At 35.3% G+C, this 23,602-nt stretch overlaps 1 protein-coding gene across 1 annotated transcript; it reads left to right on the plus strand.

Annotated features, from left to right (window-relative positions):
- Positions 1-19,786: 19,786 nt before the first annotated feature.
- LOC114270780 (uncharacterized) lies at positions 19,787-22,415 on the plus strand. Its single transcript, XM_082876489.1, has 5 exons — positions 19,787-20,828; positions 20,939-21,021; positions 21,108-21,421; positions 21,600-21,852; positions 22,251-22,415. Exons 1-5 carry the CDS (start codon positions 19,787-19,789, stop codon positions 22,413-22,415), a joined length of 1,857 nt encoding a protein of 618 aa, XP_082732615.1.
- Positions 22,416-23,602: the final 1,187 nt, after the last annotated feature.

Genomic DNA, 23,602 nt, shown 5'->3' on the forward strand with positions numbered 1-23,602 from the left:
TGGAGAAAAATCGAAAAAATTTAACGGTACTGAGTTTAAAAGATGGTAGCAGAAAATGCTATTTTATCTTACAACTCTAAATTTGGCACGATTTCTCCGTGAAGAGGCTCCAGTACTTAGAGAGGATGAAAGTGATCGGCAAGTTGTTGCCACTATAGATGCTTGGAAGCATTCAGATTTCCTGTGCATAAACTACATCCTCAATGACCTTGACAACATGCTGTATAATATTTACAGCCCTCTGAAAACAAAATAATTATGGGATTCTTTGGAGAAAAAATACAAGACAGAGGATGCTGGCACAAAGAAATTTGTTGTCGGTAAATTTCTGAACTTTGTTATGGTAGACTCTCAAACAGTAATTTCTCAAGTTCAAAATTTTCAAATAATTTTGCATGATAGTCATTCTGAAGGTATGTCTCTTAACGAGTCTTTCCAAGTCGCTGCTTTAGTGGAAAAGTTACCATGGGCTTGGAAAGATTTTAAAAATTATTTAAAACATAAACGCAAGAAGATGACCATGGAAAAATTGATTGTAAGATTGAGAATTGAGGAAGATAACTGAAAGGCTGAAAAAGGGAATGGGAAAAATCCCATAGAGTCTAAGGCTAATGTGGTTAAACAAGTTCACAAATCACATAACAAAAAGAGGAAGTTTACTGGAGATGGTCATAAATAAGGTGACAACAATGACAATAAGAAGTTCAAAGGAAAATGCTATAACTGTGGCAAAACTGGACATCGAGCTTCTGACTGCCACCGCCCTAAGAAGGATCGCGGAAGCACAAGTAATAAGATTGCCAATCAAGCCAATGTAACAGAATTAGATTACATCTCTGACGGGTAAATGACATCAACCTCTCTATTGTGGTGTCTGAGGCTAATTTGGTTGGAAATCCCAAGGAATGGTAGGTTGACACTGGAGCAACTCGTTACATTTGTGCAGACAAGAAGATGTTCACAACTTACAATGAGGCTGCAAATGGTGAATAACTTTTCATGGGAAATTCTTCTACTTCTACTGTGGCTGGACAAGGAAAGGTAATCTTGAAGATGACATCAGGGAAAGAACTGACCTTCAACAACGTACTGCACATACCTGACATCTGGAAGAATTTAATTTCTGGCTCTTTGTTAAGTAAAAATGGTTTTAGGCTTATTTTTTAGTCTAAAAAATTTATATTAACCAAGAGTGGTATGTATGTTGGTAAATGATACATGAGTTATGGTCTCTTTAAATTGAATGTAATGACGGTTGTACCAAAACTTACTATGAATAAGAATAACACATCTTTTGCTTATATTCTTGAATCAAATTTATGGCATGGTAGAGTAGGACATGTGAATTTTGATGCTTTGCGTAGATTAATTGGTTTGGATTATATACCAAAGTTTGAAATTGATCCTAATCACAAATATGAAATTTGTGTAGAAGCGAAACTAACTAAGGCTCCTTTTAAATCGGTTGAAAGAAAAACTGAACCTCTAGAATTAATTCATACTGATGTATGTGATCTTAAATTTGTTCAAACTAGAGGAGGCAAAAAGTATTTCATAACATTTATCGATGATTACACAAGATATTGTTATTTATACTTACTTAGAAGCAAAAATGAAGCCTTAGAGATGTTTAAACTCTACAAAACAGAAGTTGAAAATCAACTTGGAAAAACCATTAAAATGGTAAGAAGTGATAGGGTGGTGAAAATGATGCACCATTAAATGAATTTTGTGCACAACATGGCATTATTCACCAAACTACAGCACCCTATTCTCCATAGCAAAATAGAATTACTGAAAGGAAAAATAAAACCCTTAAAGAATTGATGAATGCTATGTTACTAAGTTCGGTCTTACCTCAGAACTTGTGGGGGGAAGCAATATTGTCTTCTAATTATGTTCTTAACAGAATACCCCACAAGAAAACCAACAGCACTCCTTATGAATTATGGAAAGGTCGACCACCTTCCTATAAATACTTAAAAGTGTGGGGGTGTTTGGCAAAAGTAGAAGTTCCTGTTCTGAAAAAGACTAAGATAGGACCAAAAACAGTGTATTGTGTGTTTATTGGTTATGCTCAGAATAGTAGTGCATATCGGTTTCTGACTTATAAATCAGAAATACTTGATATAAATGTGAACACTATTATAGAGTCAAAGAATGCTGTGTTTTTTGAACATGTCTTTCCTTACAAGAAAGGATATGAATTAAATTTACAGAAAAGAACTTATGATTGTACACAAAGTCAAGAGACTAATGACAATCAAACACAAGAGACTAGTAATGGTAGGATTTAACTGATGATGAACCAAAACAGAGTAAGAGAGCAAGAACATCAAAATCCTTTGGTCCAAATTTTCTGACACACCTGTTAGAAAATGAACCTCAAAGCTTCAAGGAAGCAATGATAGGTACTGAAACACCATTGTGGAAAGAGGCTGTTAATAATGAAATTGAATCCATTATGCAAACTCATACTTGGGAATTGGTGGATCTACTACCTGGTTCTAAACCTCTTGGATATAAATGGGCATTCAAGAGGAAAATGAAAGAAGATGGTTCAATAGACAAGTATAAAGCAAGACTTATAGTAAAAGGTTACAGACAAAAGAAAGGTCTGGCCTATTTTGGCACATATTCCCATGTGACAAGAATAACATCCATTCGCATGCTTATTGTTATAGCAGCGTTGTTTAATTTAGAAATACATCAAATGGATGTTAAGACAACTTTTTTAAACGATGATCAAAATGAAGAGATCTATATGGAGCAACCCAAAAGGGTTGTAGTGCCAGGGTAAGAAAAGAAAGTTTGTCGGCTTGTAAAATCTCTTTATGGATTAAAGCAAGCACCTAAGCAATGGCATGGAAAATTTGATCATGCTATGCTTACTAATGGGTTTAAGATAAACGAATGTGACAAGTGCGTGTATGTTAAAAACACTGACCAAGGATATGTCATAGTTTGTCTTTATGTGGATGACATGTTTATTATTGGAAGTAGTCAAAATATGATCAAATCAACTAAGCAAATGTTGAATAGAAGATTTGATATGAAAGATATGGGGGTCCTAGATGTTATATTAGGAATGAAAATTACCAAAACATCTGGCGGATATGCATTATCTTAATTACATTATATTGAGAAAATTCTTGGTAAATTTATCGAGAATGATATGAATGTAACTAGAACACCTGTAGACATCAGTCTTTATTTATCAAAAAATAAATGTGATGCGGTGTCTTAGTTAAAATACTCCCAAATCATTGGAAGCCTAATATACCTAATGAATAGTACTCGTCCTAATATAGCTTATGCTATCAATAAATTGAGTAGGTACACTAATAACCTCAGAGAAGACCATTGGATGGCGATCATTTGGATCCTTAGATATCTAGCATTTACCTATGATCATGGTTTGAACTTTACTCAATATCCAGCAGTACTCGAAGGTTATTGTTATGCCAATTGGGTATCGGATACTAAAGATTCAAAATCCACTAGTAGATATGTCTTTACTCTCGGAGGCGCTGCAGTTTCTTGGAAATCCACGAAACAAACATGCATCGCACAATCCACAATGGAATCTGAGTTCATAGCTTTAGACAAAGCAGGAGAAGAAGCAGAATGGCTTCGTCACTTCTTAGAAGACATTCTAATGTGGCCAAAACCTGTGCCAGCTATTTGCATTCATTGTGATAGTCAATCTACAATAGGCGGGGCACAGAATCATATGTATAATGGTAAGTCACGACATATTCATCGTCGACATAATACCGTAAGGCAATTGCTCTCAAATGGAATAATCTCAATAGATTATATAAAATCTAAAGAGAATATTGCGAATCCGTTAACAAAAGGTTTGACAAAAGAGCAAGTATATAGCTCATCGAAGGGGATGGAATTAAAATCTATTACATAAGAGTCATCATAATGGTAACCCTACTTATATGACTAGAGATCCCAAGAACTAAGTTCAAAGGGATAACTAAGTTATGTGTGGCTCTCCAGAAATCACCAAGGGATTAAAATTCCCTACCCATTCCTATGGTGAGAGTGATATCTGCAACATGTGTTGTATGCAGGGGTCTAAGGATAAGCTTAGCTTTTAATGATTACTTATATCTTGATTTAGGCATAAAAATCAAGACGAGTATAATGAGATACTCACAATAAGAATCACCTATATGAGCGTCGAACTGGGGCCAGTTCTATGAGAATGAAGAGGCTAAATTCTCTAGAAGCACTCATGAAAACCAGGAGTATTCAAGGCTAAAATAAACACAACAATGAGAACCACAATGTGTTAGAAGATATTTTGTGTGAAATCTATTGTCTTGGCTTAGACAAACGGCTGAATAATTCAAAGCATCGCGTCCATTGGTTAGCTAGTAAGTCCAATAGGTTATCTGTAACGCCCTCAAAATAATAACAATAAACCCATCAGATAAGACATAAATTTACATTTAAACTAACCGCATTCCTTTCATTCATTAGAATTCCAAGACATAAGTATTACATGTTAACCTCATAACAAAATGCCCTACGGGCTTACAGCTTTCCAAGTTAACACTTGGTTACAACAAAGAGTTCTAACTCGTTTACACATTAAGCCCTTGGCTTGAAATTACATGTAATACATCAAAAGTAAAATGACAAAACTATGCCCGCCACTAGCCTCCCAGCTATGTCCTTGGAGGTGGCATGCTTCCTGCACCTGAAAATGATATTCCCATATAGGGTGAGCCACAGCCCAGTAGAAATACACTAAACCAACCATGGACAATGACTAAAACATTAGCAATTGATAGTTGGTCAACACTGATACAATCACATAAATTACATATTTATGTCAACGACTTACAAGTCCCAATTACTCTTCATTTCCCTTTTTCAACAGATAAGCATGCTAGCTCTATCATCATTTCCACAGATATGTATAAAAACTATATCTCACATTCAGATAAGCATAAAAGCTATATCCACATTCTCAACAGATATGTATATCAACAATATCCACAGATAAGCATACAAGCTGTATCCACACTCTACAACAGATATGTATATCAACAATATCCACAGATAAGCATACAAGCTGTATCCACACTCTATAACAGATATGTATATCAACAATATCCACAGATAAGCATACAAGCTGTATCCACACTTCACTTCACAAAGATAAGCATATGAGCTCTATCTTCACTTCTCTAGACAAGCATATGAGCTCTGTCTACGGAGTTCATCCCCTATCTCCTCCCAATACCTATCCGGTTTAGAGGTACATCCCCTATCTTCCCCTAAACCGCGGAGTACATCCCCTATCTCCTCCTCTACACATAACGTATATAAACACATTGGTTCTATATACAATCACACAATACACACAATTAATGTATTCTATCAACCGTCAAGTTCCATGACACATTCCATTGATTAGTTTCCGTTTACCTAATCATCATGCATTGTCTACAACAATCTCGACTATCCTCCACCGATAGCCCAAAGCAGTTATTTCTAAAACAGAGAATAAATGCACAAATGGATATTCAATCAACATTTCATTTCCTCATTTCTCACCAATTAATTATCCCAATTAATTAAACAATGTAATTAGGCCATTTTCCATAATTACCATTTCAACCCTTAGGTTCCATTTTCATCAATGATTCAACAATCATTCCATTTTTCTATGCCAAACATGCATCTTGGTTTATTATGAATAAAACCCCAACTTTTGTAAAAATTACACAAAAGCCCCAAACTTTCACAAAATTACTAAACCAAGCCCAACATCTCAAAATACCAAAATTTAAAGACAAAACCCATAGAGAGGAGTAGGTTATCCCTACCTCAAATTCGGAGTCCCAAAGGAGAAGACGACAAAACCCAACGTGCTCCAAAACCCGAGATTTTCAGATTAAAAAGAAGCCCTCGACGATCAACAACCTTTTTGTAAAGGCCAAAGGTGAGTAAATCACTCCTACTAGATCAAAACCTAGAGAGAAGGTAGAGTCTAGAGTGAGAGGCTCAACAATGGTGATTTTGGAAAAGTAAGAGAGAGAAGAGAAAGTGAAAAAGTGATTTAAAGAGTCACAAATTCGGGACTTTAACCCAGGTCTCCGCTCGAGCGTAAAACACCCCACTCGAGCGGCCACTCACAGACTTCCGCTCGAGCGGCCAACCTCCCGCTCGAGCGCAGAATGCACTCGCCCAGCACTTTTGCAGAACCAGGCCTCCGCTCGAGCTCCCAACCCTACGCTCGAGCTCACAACACTGCACAACAAAATACTGGATGGATGTAATCTACGCTCGAGCGCCAACACCTCCGCTCGAGCGTACAGGCCAAAAATCTGGGCAACTAGTTTTGGTTTCTAAACTCAACCAACCTGTAACAAACCCGCTCAACACATCCTATAACTCAAATACAAAGTAAGAAAGGATGTAAGCAAGATAATAAACAACTACCAACATCCACGGACACATGTCCGGATCACTATACAACAAGGGTAAACCCGGGATCGCTATATTATCACTAGGGAAAGTTCAAGGACGAAAGCTACCTATTCTGATGTAAGATATTTTCGATTTATACTTTTTCAACAAATTCTGCATATTGTTGCATTTCCGTTGTCATCAAATTCCATTCATGTGGGATTTTGTTAGAAATATGGTTTTAGAAAAATCTGGAAAAACAAATTTTTTCCTCAACTTTGGTCTAATTTTTAGGTGGGACCCATGCGCCAAAGTTGGCGAGTCTAAGTGGTAACGCATTTTTTGCCGCGTTGTGATTTAGGAAATGAAGTTTTTGGTGAAAATTTCTTAAGGTTTGAAAAATGGCTTGTCCCACATTGATTTGGTGAGAAACTTTAAATGGGTTTATAAGGCTTGGAGTTGGAACTTCGGGTAAGCCCCAAGGGGCACCCAAGTTTTGTAGAGAGGAAGGTTATGGGCAAAATGGGCTAGACCTATTGGACCCAAAAATTACCACACACGCGCGCCGCCGCCGTCGTCGGGCGGGCTAGGCTTGGGCTTGGGTGCGTGGTGTGAGGTTGGGTTGGGCTTGTCTGGCCCAATACTAATCTTTTTGGGCCAAAAACATTTGAATTTAATTTATTTTTTGGTAAAATAAAATCAGACCGTTTTATAATTCAAATATGTCCGAACCTTTTGTACAGATTTCAAAGGCTATCCGTTTAATTCAAGGAAAACCCATACCTCTTTGAATTTAAATTCAAATAGATTTAAATCTGTGCAAATTCAACCGAAAATATTTGGTTATCTGTTGAAACAGTGTTGCACCTGTTCAAACAGGTTTGATACCTGTTTAATTCAAATTGAAAAAAAGCCACCACTACATCTATAAATAGGCAGCCCTCATTTGATGTTTTCATTCATAATTTTCGTCTAGAAAAATACTGCATTACTCTACATTGTTGCATTATTGTTCTTCTGAAAAAGAGTGTATACACTTAGTGTGTTTGTTGTGCGAATAAATTGTAACGCTGCATTTATTCGTTGTTGATCATTTTATCCTAGGAGATAGACGTCTGAAAATCTAAAAGCACCGTGGAGAGGATAAATCTGTCTTAAGGACACAGTATCAAACACTGGACTTGATCAGAATATTGTTCAAGAAATTAATCAAGTAAGTTGCTAATTTTCTGTTTTATTTATTTACATCAAATTTTGATTTTATTTTTGTAACAAAATAAAAGTTGTTTTTATTTATTTAATTTTATTTCTAGTTTGATTTTTGTAATCAAACATTCTCCCTCCTTTCCTTTATTTCTTTTGTATTCTGTTTGTTATTTAGTACACAAACAAAATTTATTTTTCCAAATACAGTGAAGATTGTCCAACAATTTTCTCATAAGCTTGCTTCATCATTTGTAGTTGTATCACATGTACGTTTCTTTGTATTAAATTATTATTTGTTTATCTAATATGCACTTATTTGTAATCAATGACACATTCATAATTAATCTCATCTGTACATTTCAAATTAAATTTGTTTCTATGTATTTTTTTTTTTTTAGAAATGTATTATTGCTCAATAAAAATTCTAGCATTACAAATAATAACTGTCTATATATGCATGTGTATATATGTGTGTATGAATAGAATAACAAGAGGTATATTTTGGTAATTTAATGAACAACTCAAGGAAAAATTAGATTAGAAAGAGATTGCAGCTATGCAGAGATGGTTCAACCATTAGGTCACTTAACCCATAGCCTAAAGCTCATAAAGAAATTATTTTTTATAAAAAAAATGATCATTGAAAGCCTCAATTTTTCAAAAACCCAATAAAATAATGTCTTATTTTGATATTAAGCCTCAAGTTTCACCTAGCGGCTATGGAGACATAAATTGAGTAGAGGCATTGATCTTGCAAGCCAAGCAAAACAAAAATAATCATGCTAACGGTCGTTCATATTATATGCTTTTTGTGCTTTTTGTTCATTTAGATTTCGTTTGGAAATGTGTTATTTTAGTAAAAAAAAATTTTGCTAAAATATGAAGTAAGAAAACTAGTATATTTGGGATGATTTTTTTTTTTTTTTGTTATGAAAAAATATGCAAAAAAATAAAGAGAAAATAGAATTTTAACCTTTTTTTATATAATTTGATGACTTCTCAATTTTTTTTATTAATTGTTTGATTTTTAAACTAAAAAAGTTCTTAGACAAGGCTTTAACTAAACTTTGAACTTTGAAGATCTCCCATCTCTCATGTAAATGCCACCTACGTGCATCTGCTCCTTTTGCTGTTCATTCACAAATCTTGTGTCTTTTAGTAACTGCCTATTGCTAAGCTTTCTTATCTTTTCTATCATGTAATATCTGTTGGAAAAAAATGATTTTTTGGTGACTTTAATTAAATATTAAAGTGTGTCCTAATCGTCTATTGTGTTGGGTCCAAGTGGGTCTAGATACTTTGCAATGAGATCTTTACACCACAAATACAATAGCCAAAAACCATTGAGAATTGAATGAGAAATTGCCCCATGAAGTTAGCTTCATAAAAGAGTTAATGGGGTTTGTAACTTTTGCCTTTATTGCAGAGTTTAATAGTGCATTAATAGGGTTTGTAACTCTTGCCTTTATTGCAGAGGTTCATGGTGCATTAGTGACCAGCCATAAAAGCTGGAGGCTTCTCCTCTCTCCCCTATACATATATAAATTGAGACCCTCCTGTCAAGTCTCAAACACAGAAATTGTTTTTTTCCATTCTTTATTCAGTTTGCTAGAAAGCTCCTATAGGGAGAGAGTGCTGCCACAATTTTTGTTCGCTAAGCTAGACAGAAAGTACTTTTGCTGTAGCTGGTTTTTGACCGTCGTATCCCAGGAGACAGACGCCGAAATTCCTCAAGCACTCGACCCGTGAGGCAGCGAAATCTGTTTTAAGGAAACTGCTACCATGTAGGCTTCGGTTTGATTTCTTTACCATTTTATTGTATTGTGTATTTCTGTTGTAATTCTCAGCATGTGTTCTTGTTTTTTTTTTTAATTTATTCGTGAATCTATTTATTTAATTTCACAATTTGAACAACAAGCTTAAAATAGATTTTTGATGTTTTCATAAATTATAAAATTAGATTCATAAGATTGCATGCTACTGTTTTACTTCTCATTTTCTATGGTTGTAATCCAATTTATTAGATAATTTATGGTTGATTGCTTCCAGTTTTTTTTAATATGATTTGCATGACTTTTGAGTTTGTCATGTTCTGATTTTAGTTGCATGTTTGGTATTATAATAATAAATAAACAATAGAACAGATGTGCTTGCTGCTTAGTACTACCGTGCCCACTGTTGAATTTTTTTTTTTTTATATAAATTTACGCATGCTCATAGACTTTCAATTTTATGGTTTTTAGTCCACGATTTTTCCTGGAAATTCAATACTTGTAAATTATGCAAGTTTTGACATGTTATTTAGTTTCTAGCTTTTAGTTTTCTTACATGATTTAATCTTTAGATTTTTTTGCATGTTAATTGCTAAATGGTTATTGGTTTCTAACAATTATTTATAATTCTTGCCTATTAATTTTAGTTTAATGTATTTTGGAGTTATAGAGTTTTGTAACTTGTATGAATTTATGTACATGAATATTATGAATTTAATTGGGTGCATTATTTTGAATTATTTAATTGGGTGCATTAAATTTGAATTTAACTTATTTATTTGGAGTTATTAGTTCAAAATGGTTTCAGTTATTTATTATATTTATTTTTTGCTTAGATTATTTGTTTGTATTTTGTTGTGGTTTTTTCTGCTAACTTTTTTTACAGGAATACTTATGCGAAAAGGAATGGAAAAACAAATACAAAACCCAATAAATAGTATTTGGGATGTAAAAACAAAAATGTTTGGACTACTAACTTTTGTGTCGAATAGGAATACCTAAGCGTGGAAAGGCTTTTGGACTAAATAGAATCCTTATGGATTGGCTATTTTATTTAAATGTTGAAGCATGTTTTGCTTGAGATTTAGTTGGTTTGTTTACCAATTTGTAGTAACAAGTTTTATTTTCTTGTATTATTAGAAGCATTTTATATGCGTGTAATTGTTATAGGAATTTTTAAATTGCTTGTAAGTTTGGAACTTGGTTTGGTTTTTTGTGATAGAAACCAAAGTGTTTAGCTTTCGCTAAAGAATAGTTCTTATTTGTTCAGAAATGACAACTAAGACAGATTTGATTTCAAACCTTTGAGGTTTGAGGAAGTATCTAGGTTTAATCATTTTATTCCCAAAGTGTTAGAAAACCAAGTTTGGAGAAAATCTTTGATTATAATCTGATTATTTCCAAAGTGTTGTGGTTTTGAGAAAAGAAATCCAATTTTAGCATTAGCAAAAATATCTCTAATTTTTATTTAGAAATCATGGGCTCAGTTCTGGGAGTACCAGTTAACTTTCATGGGCTCAGTTCCGGGAGTACCGGTTAACTTTTATAAGTGGTGTAATTCTAGTAGCAAATTTTATTTGCTTGGAAATTGGTTTGTTATAACCTGGTTTATCCCCTGGAAAATTTAATTTTTAAATTTGTTTCCCATAGACTAGGAGTCAACATACTCTTGAAAGTTTTGTCAAAAGGTTAACTGGGTTTTAAGTGGGACCATTGTGACCCCTCCAGTCTTCCTGGGAACATTCTTGACCATGTTTGATTCTAGTTTAAGTGGTGAGACTAATTTTGAATTAAATTTCAACTGTGGATTTTCTAGTTTTAAGTTTAGTTTATGGAAAAAACAGAATAATGAAATTGTGTTGTGATTTTTCAGAAATGGGTTCAAGAGGTGACAACAGAAATGTTGTTCCACCTGACAACGTTAAGCCTTGCGAGATTCTTAAAAGATGATCTAGAGAGATCAAGTGTGATTAAAGGAAATCATAAGATTGCATGATAACATTTCTGAATTGATCAGAAATTAGTATGGTATCCTTGTGTTATTTATAGCATTTATGATTGCTATATGACTTTGCTTGAAAATAAAGATGAGACAACCTGTTATAGTGGGTGAATATTTTTTGAATTTTTAAATTCCAAATATATTCTTAAATTGGTAGCTCTTAGTGAGTACAAGATCATTGATCACAAAGATAGAAAACTGGTGGTTCCTAGGAGGTGTAGACCACTGGCTACACAGTTATGAGATTGTGGTTCCTAGTAGTGAACAGATTACTGATCACATGTCAAGACATCATGGTTCTTAGTAGTGGATAGGCTATTGCTCATATGTCAATACATGATGATTCCTAGTAATGAAAGAGTCTATTGATCCTATGTCAAGGTGTTGTGATTCCTAGTAGTAAAGTGACTACTGATCACAAGTTAAGACATTGTGATTCCTAGTAGTAGAAAGTCTACTGATCACATGCTGAGAAATTAGTGATTCCTAGTGATAAGACTACTGGCCATGTTATGAAGTTCCATATAGTAGACTATTGAACACTAGATTTGTGTTTCCTAATAGTAAGACTATTGGCTTCAGAGTGATAGGTTGGACCAAATATATTTGGGTGCCTAATTCGGTTGATGACATTCTGGGAATGTATTTACTGTGATATGATTTTGAGAGTTTCATAATCATTGTGACACAAGGGGTTGTTTAAAGACCCTGTATGAATTTCGAAAAAGGCCAAAAGCCTTTGTATAAATTCTACAAATGTGGGGGTGTCATGCAAAAGGCGGGAATACCTAAACCCAAGAGGGTTAGGATAAGCCTAAAAATCCATTGACTTTGTATTCAACGGTTACGCACAATATAACAGTGCATATCGATTTCTTGTGGTTCAGTCTGCTATTCCAGATATACATAAGAATACTATCATGGAATCAACAAATGCATCTTTCTTTGAAAATGTATTCCGAGTTCCACGAAAGAGGTTGAAGGTGACAATGATTACATAGCTAATCAAACAAATGATCACTTGCGTGATCAAGTTGATAATTAAGCTGAAGATGTAGATGAGCTAAGAAGGAGTAAGAGGGCTAGGACTGCAAAGTCCTTTGGTCCGGATTTTTTGACTTATATGTTTGAGGGAGAACCTCAAACTTTCCATGACGATGTGACTTCACCTGAAAGTCCTTTGTGGAAAGAAGCAATTAAGAGTGAGATTGACTCCATCTTGCAGAATCATACTTGGGAGTTGGTTAATCTACCCCTAGGCAGTAAGGCCTTGGGGAGTAAGTGGATTTTTAAAAGAAAGATGAAAGCTGATGGGTCAATTAATAAGTATAAAGCTAGACTCGTTATCAAAGGATACAGGTAGAGAGAAGGTCCGGATTACTTTGATACGTATTCACCTGTGACAATGATTACATCTATTCGCATGGTCATTGAGATAGCAACGCTACGTGGTCTGGAGATACATCAGATGGACGTAAAGACAACTTTCTTAAATAGAGATTTGAATGTAGAAAACTACATGGAGCAACATGAGGGGTTTTCAGCTCCAGGACAAAGTAAGAAAGTCTGTAAGCTTATCAAATCATTGTATGGTTTGAAGCAAGCTCCTAAGCAATGGCATGAGAAGTTTGACAATGCTATGTTGTCAAATGGATTTAGAATCAATGAGTGTGACAAATGCGTATATATTAAAGACACTGACAGAGGTTATGTCATTTTGTGTCTCTACGTTGATGACTTACTCATTGTTGGTAGTAATGATGAGATGATTAAAACTACCAAAAGATTGTTAAACTCTAAGTTTGACATGAAAGATATGGGCCTTGCCGATGTTATTCTAGGTATTAAGATTACCACAATATCTAGTGGAATTGTACTTTCTCAGTCTCACTATGTTGAGAAGATACTTGAGAAATTTGGTAAATCAGATACAAGTGTGTCTAGGACACCGGTAGACGTCAGTCTGCACTTGACCAAGAATACTGATGAGAGTGTCTCTCAGCTAGAATATTCTAGGGTCATTGGCAGTTTGATGTATCTGATGAGTTGTACTAGGTCGGATATAACTTACTCGGTTAGCAGGCTTAGTAGATACACAAGTAATCCTGATGCTTCTCATTGGAAGGGCATTGTGCGGGTGTTAAGATATTTACGCTACACTCGAGATTATGGACTGCATTATACTCGATATCCAGCGGTGCTAGAAGGCTATAATGATGCGAATTGGATATCAGATATAAAGGACTCAAAGTCCACTAGTGGATTTGTGTTCACTCTTGGTGGGGCAGCCGTATCTTGGAAATCTTCCAAGCAAAAGTGTATATCTAGATCTACGATGGAATCAGAGTTTATTACTTTCCGTAAAGCAGCGGGAAAAGCTGAATGGCTTCGCATTTCATTGACGATTTGCCACGTTGGTCTAAACCTATACCAACTATTTGTATTTATTATGATAGTCAGTCTGCAATTAGTAGGGCACAAAGTTATATGTATAATGGAAAGTCTAGACATATCCATCGTAGACATAATTCCATTCGACAAATACTCTCAAATGGAGTTGTCTTTATAGACTATGTAAAGTCTAAGGACAACTTTGTGGATCCGCTAACCAAAGGGTTAAACATGTGTTGGTCGAGCCGTCGTCAAAAGGAATGGGGTTGAGGCCTTTGGAAGTTACCGGAATGGAAACTCAACCTAGTTGATTGGAGATCCTAAGATCTAGGTTCAAAGGGACAACCTAATTGCATGTAACGGCAGTATGTCACTGAGGAGGTTAAACCTCCAGCCATTCCTTCTATCAGTGATACCTGCAAGTGTAGAGGTTAAGCTAAGCTTTTAATGACTCTAGTGTGTTAAGCTGTTGAGCGAAGTATAGCAGGATACTCAAGTAGAGTCACCTATGTGAGTGTGAAGTGGGGCCGCTTCTAGAAGAATTGGGTAGGCCAAGATTCTTTGAAACCACTCGTTGAACCAGGCTAGTGCCCAGGGCCATACAGGGCACACCAGTGAGAACAGAATTGTGGTAGGAGTAATTCTCGTGTGAGATCTATTGTCTTAGTTTACATAAACGGCAGAGCAGTTCAAAATGTCATATTCACTGATCAGCTAGTAAACTCGATAGGTTTTCACTGGGAGAGGTTCAAAGCCAAAAGTTACCTTCTCTGATGTCGGGGTTAGTCTGTTGAACTCTCTCCAGGTCTTTATTTTTGAACAATGTCCATTTGTTGAGTCATTTGGTCAATTTTTATTCATGTGGGGGATTGTTGGAAAAAATGGCTTTTTGGTGACTTTAATTAAATATTAAAGTGGGTCCTAATCGTCTATTGTGTTGGTCCAAGTGGGTCTAGATACTTTGCAATGAGATATTTACACCACAAATACAATGGCCAAAAACCATTGAGAATTGAATAAGAAATTGCCCCATGAAGTTAGCTTCATAAAAGAGTTAATGGGGTTTGTAACTTCTGCCTTTATTGCAGAGTTTAATAGTGCATTAATGAGGTTTGTAACTCCTGCCTTTATTGCAGAGGTTAATGGTGCATTAGTGACCAGCCATAAAGGCTGGAGGCTTCTCCTCTCTCCCCTATACATATATAAATTGAGACCCTCCTGTCAAGTCTCAAACACAGAAATTGTTTTTTCCATTCTTTAGTCAGTTTGCTAGAAAGTTTCTACAGGGAGAGAGTGCTGCCACAGTTTTTGTTTGCTAAGCTAGACAGAAAGTGCTTCTACTGTAGCTGGTTTTTGACCGTCGTATCCCGGGAGACAGACGCCGAAATTCCTCAAGCACTCGACCTGTGAGGCGGCGAAATCTGTTTTAAGGAAACTACTACCGTGCAGGCTTTGGTTTGCTTTCTTTACCATTTTATTGTATTTGTGTATTTCTGTTGTTATTCTCAACATGTGTTCTTGGTATTTTTTTATTTTTTTTAATTTATTCGCGAATCTATTTATTTAATTTCACAATTTGAACAACAATATCAACATCTTACTTGGTGTGAACATTGTTACAATATTGAAAATTTTATGAACCCTATCTATTCTTTTTTTTATATACCTAAATTACATATTATTTTGACAACTTTATATAGAATTTTTATAAAGAATAATGTGTTTTATTTCCAATGAAAAAAACGTCTACCGTTATTTTGATCATTTCAAGAATATCATAACGCATCATTTTTATTGTGTGTGCTTTTTTTTTTTTTATAACTTTCCTTTTCACAAATGGAAGATTAGTCCCAAGATAAGGAAACTTTAAGTTACACAGGACCTAAAAAAAAATGTATTGTGATTTTTTTAGTTACGAGAACATGATATCCTCTATAAATACCTCTCAACTAATTCAAAACCTCTTCAACTCCTAAACTCATCTCTCTCTCTCCTCCACCATCATGAAATCTCTTCCAGTTCTCACATTTCTCTTCACCATCTTCTTCTTCCATCAATCATCATCATCATCAACTCTTCCAATCACATATAATGTATTGAATTTGGGAGCCAAGCCCAACGGCAACACCGACTCAACCAAGTCCTTCCTGAGTGCATGGGCTTTAGCCTGTGGTTCGGCACAGCCAGCCACAATTTATGTGCCACCAGGAAGGTACTTGATTGGCAGACCTGCAAACTTTGAAGGACAATGCAAAAACAATGCTATAACTATTCGTATTGATGGCATGCTCGTCGCTACGTCTAATTACATTGTTTTAGGAAATGCCGAAAACTGGCTTCTGTTCGAGGGAGTCAATGGAGTTTCTATAGTTGGTGGAGTGCTTGACGGACAGGGGGCTTCCCTTTGGCCTTGCAAGGCTTCTGGCCAGACTTGCCCCGATGGAGCCACGGTAGGTTAAGGGTTCGTTTGTGAATTGATAGTTTTAGTCAATTTTTAATTTTTATAAAAAAAACATGCACAAAATAAGAAGAATAGATTGCCTTTATTTTAGTCAATTACCAAACATGCTTAGGCCGGAAAATGTTATTCAAGTACCTCTATATTTAAAAGAAATTTACCTTTATGTCCCAAATTCCTATAAAACACTTAAGGGTTCATTTGGCATGAAGGTTTAGGTTGGGTTGGGGCTATCTTAGTCATAAAAAGACAAAATAAGCTTTTAGTCCAATAAGACAAAATGTCATATCTAAACCATAATCATTTCATTTTTTCTCTCACAAAAGTTAAAAAGGTTAAAAAGCCTATCCCAAACAAAGCTTTTTAACCTCAGGTAAAATAGCTAAAAAGTTAAAAAGTCAAAAAACTAACTCACACCCCAAACAAAGGCTAAAACATACTCATTTTGCACTCAAGCTGCATTCCCATACCCATGTCATACCAAACACTTCACATACCATGTATGGGTTAAGTAGCTGATACTTGTACAATAATATGTTTGGATTAGTAGATTTCATGGGGTGTAGAATGTTTTGTTATCTAAGCATGTTCGACAATGGGCTAAAATAACTCAAAAATAAAAAAATCACTATAAAAACTCAATCTATTGTTTTTATTTTGTGCCCAGCTTTTTAGAAAAAATTAAAAATTTATTAAAAATATTAATTTTCAAACGAATCTTTAACCTACCGTGGCTCCATCGGGGCAACTCTTGCCAGGAGCCTAGCAAGCCCAAAGGGCAGCACCCTGTCCGTCAAGCACTCCACCAACTATAAAAACTCCATTGACTCTTTCAAACAAAAACCAGTTTCTGGCATTTCCTAAAACATTGGAATTCGACATCAATACGAATAGTTATAGTGCTATTTTTGCATCGGCCTCCAAATTTAAAGAGCAATTATGCATATTCAATTTGTTTTTATTTATTTTGCACTAAAGAATAAGATTTTTATATATGTAATAAAATTTATAATATATAAAGGAAAACACTTTAGTTTAGTCTTAAAATACGATTCTGGAGGGATTGTAATTTTTTATATTTTTTTGTGCAAATAAAGATGTATTAATTGAAACTATAGAAAAACATTTTCAAAGGTAGTATAAAAGTATGTTGCAAATTGAACAAAATTTTGTCAATTCCATTGAATCAATCTAAATTTGGGATATGAGACCTATTCAAATATGGAATAGGATACAATGGTCCTGTTTGGTGCAACTGTAAACAAGTGATTATAGATTATAGTTTAACAGATTATAAATTTTAGTTTTAAACAAAAGCTGTTAATCTGTTTGGTGCAACTGTGAGATTATGAATTTAAATAGTGTTTGGTTGAATAAGCTGTAAAATAATTTTTTACTATATAATTGTCTTTTTTATAAGATGTAAAAATTGTAAATTTTTTTTCTTTTCTTCAATTTTATTTTTTAAAAAGCTCTTTTATTAATTAAAGTTAATAATTAGTACTTATATTGACATACTTTATTACAATTCCATTTCAACCTCTCTTTTTTTTGGTACAAAAAAACAAAAGGGACTAGGCCCTAACAAAAGGTGAACCAACTATCAACAATGAGCAATTTTTGCTAGTTTGCTCTACAAATTGAAAAAGAGACCAATTGAAAAAGCCTATAAACAATTTTTTTTTCATAGTGTAAACATATATATATATATATATATATATATAACTGGTTGTAAATAAAATAAAATAAAAATCTTAAAACTCAAATGGTTTTCCCTAATTTCATAAATCATAACTTAAATCCACAAATTAGTAAGTTTAGGGTTTCATTGAAAAAAAGAACAATTAAAAAAACCCAAAACAAATTTTTTTTTCCATAGTGTAAAGATATATATATATATATATATATATAACTTGTTGTAAATCAAAAAAACAAAATCTTAAAACTCAAATGGTTTTTCCTAATTTCATAAATCATAACTTAAATCCACAAATTAGTAAGTTTAGGATTTCATTGAAAAATAAAACAAGTAAAACAACCCTAAAAAAAAAAAAAAAAAAAAAATTCCATACTGTAAACATACGTATATATATAACTGGTTGTGCACAAAAAGAAGATCAAAACGTACAGCTCATCGGAGATGGGGTGGAAGTTTAGTCATCCAGATTTCATCGGAGCTAATGGTGCCTCCGATCGACTTCAGATCTTTGCACGTTGAGATTTAATCTGGGCAAAAATGTGAGAGTTCTTTGGGTTCTCTCTAAAGCTCTTTGTGTTCTCTCTGTATTCTCAGATGTAAAATGAGGAGAGAGAGAGAGAGAGAGAGAGAGAGAGAGAGATAGAGAGAGAGAGAGAGAGAGAGAGAGAGAATATAATAGGAGTTTATATAGTTGGCTTAATGGTAATATTTTGTAATGATATAGGACATTTAAGTATTTTGACTTCTTCAGCTTTAGCTATCCATAAAATTTGGGAGCTTCTATCTACACATAACAAATCCCCTCTATACACACACTTAATGATATTTATTTTTATTACAATTTTATCCCTAAGTGAAATTACAATTTTAGACATCATACCCAATTCAAAACATCTCAATGCACATCCAGACTTCACATATGTTGAAGCTCCAAGTTTGTAGCTTATTCCATTGAAGTTGTTGAAGCTGTTGAATTCTGCCTCATTCATCATACATTAAGCTAGAAGGGAAAGCATCAACATTCCTCATTCACCATACATTAAGCTAGAAGGGAAAGCATCAACCTTCCTCATTCGTAACTTCTTCCTCATTCATCATTGTTATGGAGGATTTGTCTTCTGAAAATCAGCAAATAAATGTTTATGAGAAACACAGCGAAGGAAATGTGAGTGTCTCTTGTTTTTTTTTTTTCCAGTGTCGTTCGGATAACCAGAGTCGAAGTATATTATTTTGTTCAGAAATCTACTACCGAAATAAGTATTTAATTTCGGAATTTGTTGTCCGAAGTGAGTATTTAATTTCGGAAGTTGTTGTCCAAAATAAGTTAACTTTTACAACATTCAACTTCCAAAATTTTAAAATTAATTCGGACAACTACTTTAAAAAATTAGCATTTTGTTCAACACTGTACTTCTGAATGAAGTAAAAAAAAAAAATTCCCATTTTATATTCCAAATTTGCAAACTGCATACCAAATTTACAGTTTCAAATTGCAAATTAATCTTTATAATGCCATTAAAAATTTGTAATGTTATACAAAACATGTAGAAATATGTGTCAACTCAAGAAAGTCAGGTTTGATCGGATTTTGTGTTGGATTACACTACTCAATTCACAACTGAACAGGTTCACTCTACGAAATTATAATGATTATGTTTCAAATTGCTCAACAAATGTAAATGTTTGATAATATTTATTTGACTTTGTAGGTATTCAAAAGTAAGGATGAATTGCTCAACTGGGTACGTGAAGTTGGAAAGAGAAATGGTTTGGTCATTGTAATCAAAACATCAGACTATGGTGGAGGGAAAAAAAGACCCAGGATGTATCTTGTTTGTGAGAGGAGTGGCCAATATAGAGCGACAAAGAAGTTAAAACATGATGGCAACAATACATCAAGAATAACCGGTACGAAGAAGTGTGCTTGTCCTTTTGATATGAGGGCTCACAGGTTTACCACACATGATGAATGGACGTTGACCGTAGTATGCAGATTGCATAACCATCCACCTGCGGAGCACCTTGAGGGACATTCATATGCGGGGAGGCTATCAAAGGATAAGAAAGCATTGCTAATGGATATGTCAAAGAGCATGGTTTGGCCAAAAGAAATCCTAGTAACCTTGAAACAGCGAGATGCCCTCAATGTAAGCACACTTAAAACCATTTATGATGTACACCATCGAAACAGGGTGGTACAGAGAGCTGGAAGATCACAGATGCAACAATTATTGGGTGAATTGGCCAAGTATAATTACATTGAGCGCCATCGGTCTGAAGAGTCCACGATGACTGTGACAGACTTGTTTTGGGCACATCCTACCAGTTTGGACTTATTTCGGTCTTTCCCACGTATATTAATTATGGATTGCACATATAAAACCAACAGATATCATCTTCCTCTTCTTGAAATTGTGGGAGTGACATCAACTGAAATGACTTTCTCTGTAGCTTTCGCATACTTCCAGTATGAGAGGGCCGATAACTATGCATGGGTGTTAGCTACATTGCGTGATGTCATGGATGGTTTTGTTTTGCCAGCAATTATTGTTATTGACAGAGAGCTAGCCTTGATGAATGCCATACAAAAGATATTCCCATGTGGCAGACATTTATTATGTCGTTGGCATATCAGTAAGAATGTATTGACCAAATGCAAGAAAATGTTTGAGAGACAGCAGAAATGGGAGAAGTTCAGCCATGAGTGGAACTCTTTAGTGTATTCATCTTCTGAAATTCAATACGATGAGCGTCTTAAATCATTACTTAAGGAATTCAGTAGTTATCCTGATGCAGTCAAATACGTCATGGATACTTGGTTGGTTCCTTACAAGGAGAAATTTGTGGCGGCATGGACAGACACGTGTATGCATTGTGGCAATGTTACAACGAACCGATAAGATTATTTTTGTTCAATATGTTATTAATAAGTTCCATGTACTTGATTTTAATTTGACTTACATTGAATTGAACAGGGCTAAGAGTGCACATGCAAAACTTAAAAGACAATTGGGTTCATGTCAAGTCTCATTTCAGTCATCATTCGAGAAAATACACAGTCTGCTTGAGTTGTAACACATTGATATCAAGGCTTCATTTGAGAAAAGTCTAACTGTTGTGCAACATCAATTTAAACCTTCTCAGTTCAGGGAGCTACAGGGTAATGTGTCTATCTCTGCATTACAGTATTTGCTTGTAGAGAGTAAAAGAGCCAATTCCACTGGTATTGATGTTGAAGCTTGTGGATGCGTCCTTCGCCACACTCATGGTTTACCTTGTGCCCATGAGATTGCTGACTACATCAGACAAGATCGTCCTATACCACTTGCTACCATACACTCACAGTGGAGGCAACTTCATATCTCCATATGTAACAAAGAAGAGGAAACGGAGGTGAGTTGTCATGCAGAAGTAGAGTTGTTTGTGAACAAGTTTAATGAAAGTGATAGAACCATGCGGTTGGACCTTTTGAAGAAGTTGAAAGAGATTATATATCCGGAAAGCACTTTTCTTCTTGAGCCGGAAGGTGAAGCCCAAAACACGTCCTCGGGATCATAAGAAGATCAATGTTTCTACCCGTCGTGACCCGCGTGCATTTGAGTTGGTGCAATCTGGACATGATTTCTTCTCACCTAGGGACACTCAAATCACTACATTGGCTTCCACTCTGGAAACCAAGAAGAAGCAACCTATTAAGGGAAAGGAGAAGATGAATGCGAAAGGGAAGGTATACATTACTGGAACAGTGAAACCTGGTGCATATGTTGATGCTTTCCCTTCTGGGTTAAAACCATACATTAAGTTTGTCAAGGATGTAGCTGCAGATGGGAATTGTGGTTTCAAGGCTATAGCTGCTTCAATTGGTCATATAGAAGATGATTGGGCTCAGGTTAGGTATGATCTGTTGGGTGAGCTGCACACACACAAAGAGGAATACATTCCACTTTATGGGTCCTACGAAAGGTTTGAAGAATTGACAAGCATATTGTCATACTTTGAAGACAGTGCTGGATACTCACATTGGATGACTATGCCAGACATGGGGCATCTTGTTGCATCGTGCTATAATCTTGTGTTATACCACTTGTCATTACAACAATGTCTCACCTTTTTACCTCTTAGAATAGTGCCAGTACCTCAACTTGATAGACGTGAGATTGCCATTGGGTTTGTCAACGGAAATCATTTCATCTAGGTATAACAGAAACTTATCAATTTGTGCATGCACAAGCAGTTATGCGGTATGACCACTAACTCAATTGACATTTGGTGTAGGTTTTTTTGCAGCCAGGCCATCTAGTTCCTCTTATAGCCACCAATTGGCGAAAATACTGGCACCCTTGCGCTATCGACTGGGATGATGCATATGTGCGCCGCATTCAGCATTTCAAGGACATTATTCATGATACTGTAGCTACTCGAGAGACATTTGATGTTGTTGATATCGCATGACACATGTATGCATTTGACAATGTTAGAATTATGGAAGAAATTAATGGATGTGTTTTTGATGTTGATGTGTTCTGTGGCATGGATTGAATGTTATCAACCATTGTTACCATTCAATTCTAATAACAAAATATCATTTACAAAATCAACGACCATTGTTACCATTCCATTCTCATAAGAAAATATTAACCACTATTAACATTACAACAATGTTATCTTACAAAAAACACCACAAAAAAATTCATCAACTAACAAATAACATGTCACGAATCAGCTGTATGCCTACGCCTAGGCCTACAACTGTATGTCAATGTCGGAGATGAAAAGCAACCTCCAGTATAACTAGGTCCAACAGAACTAGGTCCAGCTTCGTCAATGTGCTGACCTTCAAGGACATGCGTCATAGTCTCAATAGCCTGGTAAAGTCAATGAGGATGTCGAATCCCCTCCTCATAACCAGCCTCAACAATAGGATGTGCAATCTGCAGTACATGTGCAATACACTGCATTTGAAAACAATATCACATTTTAGGGAACATATCAGAAAATAAAAAGTAAGTTACAAATGCATAAAAGAGGATAATATATTACATCGGCATGTTGGCTGAAATCCTGATGGTCAATGACACACGGTTCATCAGTGTGCTCAACATATAGGTGCGTGATATTCTTATACCAATCCATGTAACCCGGTACACATTCCCAAGGCTGACGAACTGGTGTGCTCCTCTGCTGCTTAGATAACACGTGGTTATCCCAAGCCTCCCAGATCCTATCCAAGTATCTATACATGACTGTATATCGTGCAAATATGTTGCCTCGAGCACCACGACTGGGAGCTAGCGGTGCATTTGGGATGGTTTGAACCCTGCCAAACTGCCTCAGAACTCTATTTGGATGATAGGGCCCGACCACATCTAAGCACTTTAAGCATCCATGGTAGAACGTAACCGGGTTACATGGATGCCGGTCTCTACAACTGTGGTATGCATCCCAAATAACCTGTAAACGTAAAGTGTTTTTGAATTAAAGTATATGAAGGGTAAGATAAATGGAAAGTGTTAAAATTATCTAAGGATGAGTAAACTTACATCAGTTGCTACCAAACTGTCAAGCGCCGCTCGAAAAGATTTCAAATGATCAATGGAGGAACCCGCCTCTCTCCTAGATGCTCAATGGTACACGTGTGG

The sequence above is a fragment of the Camellia sinensis genome, chromosome 6, assembly GCF_055761805.1.
Source record: "Camellia sinensis isolate YWXY chromosome 6, ASM5576180v1, whole genome shotgun sequence".
Taxonomy (NCBI): Eukaryota; Viridiplantae; Streptophyta; class Magnoliopsida; order Ericales; family Theaceae; genus Camellia; species Camellia sinensis.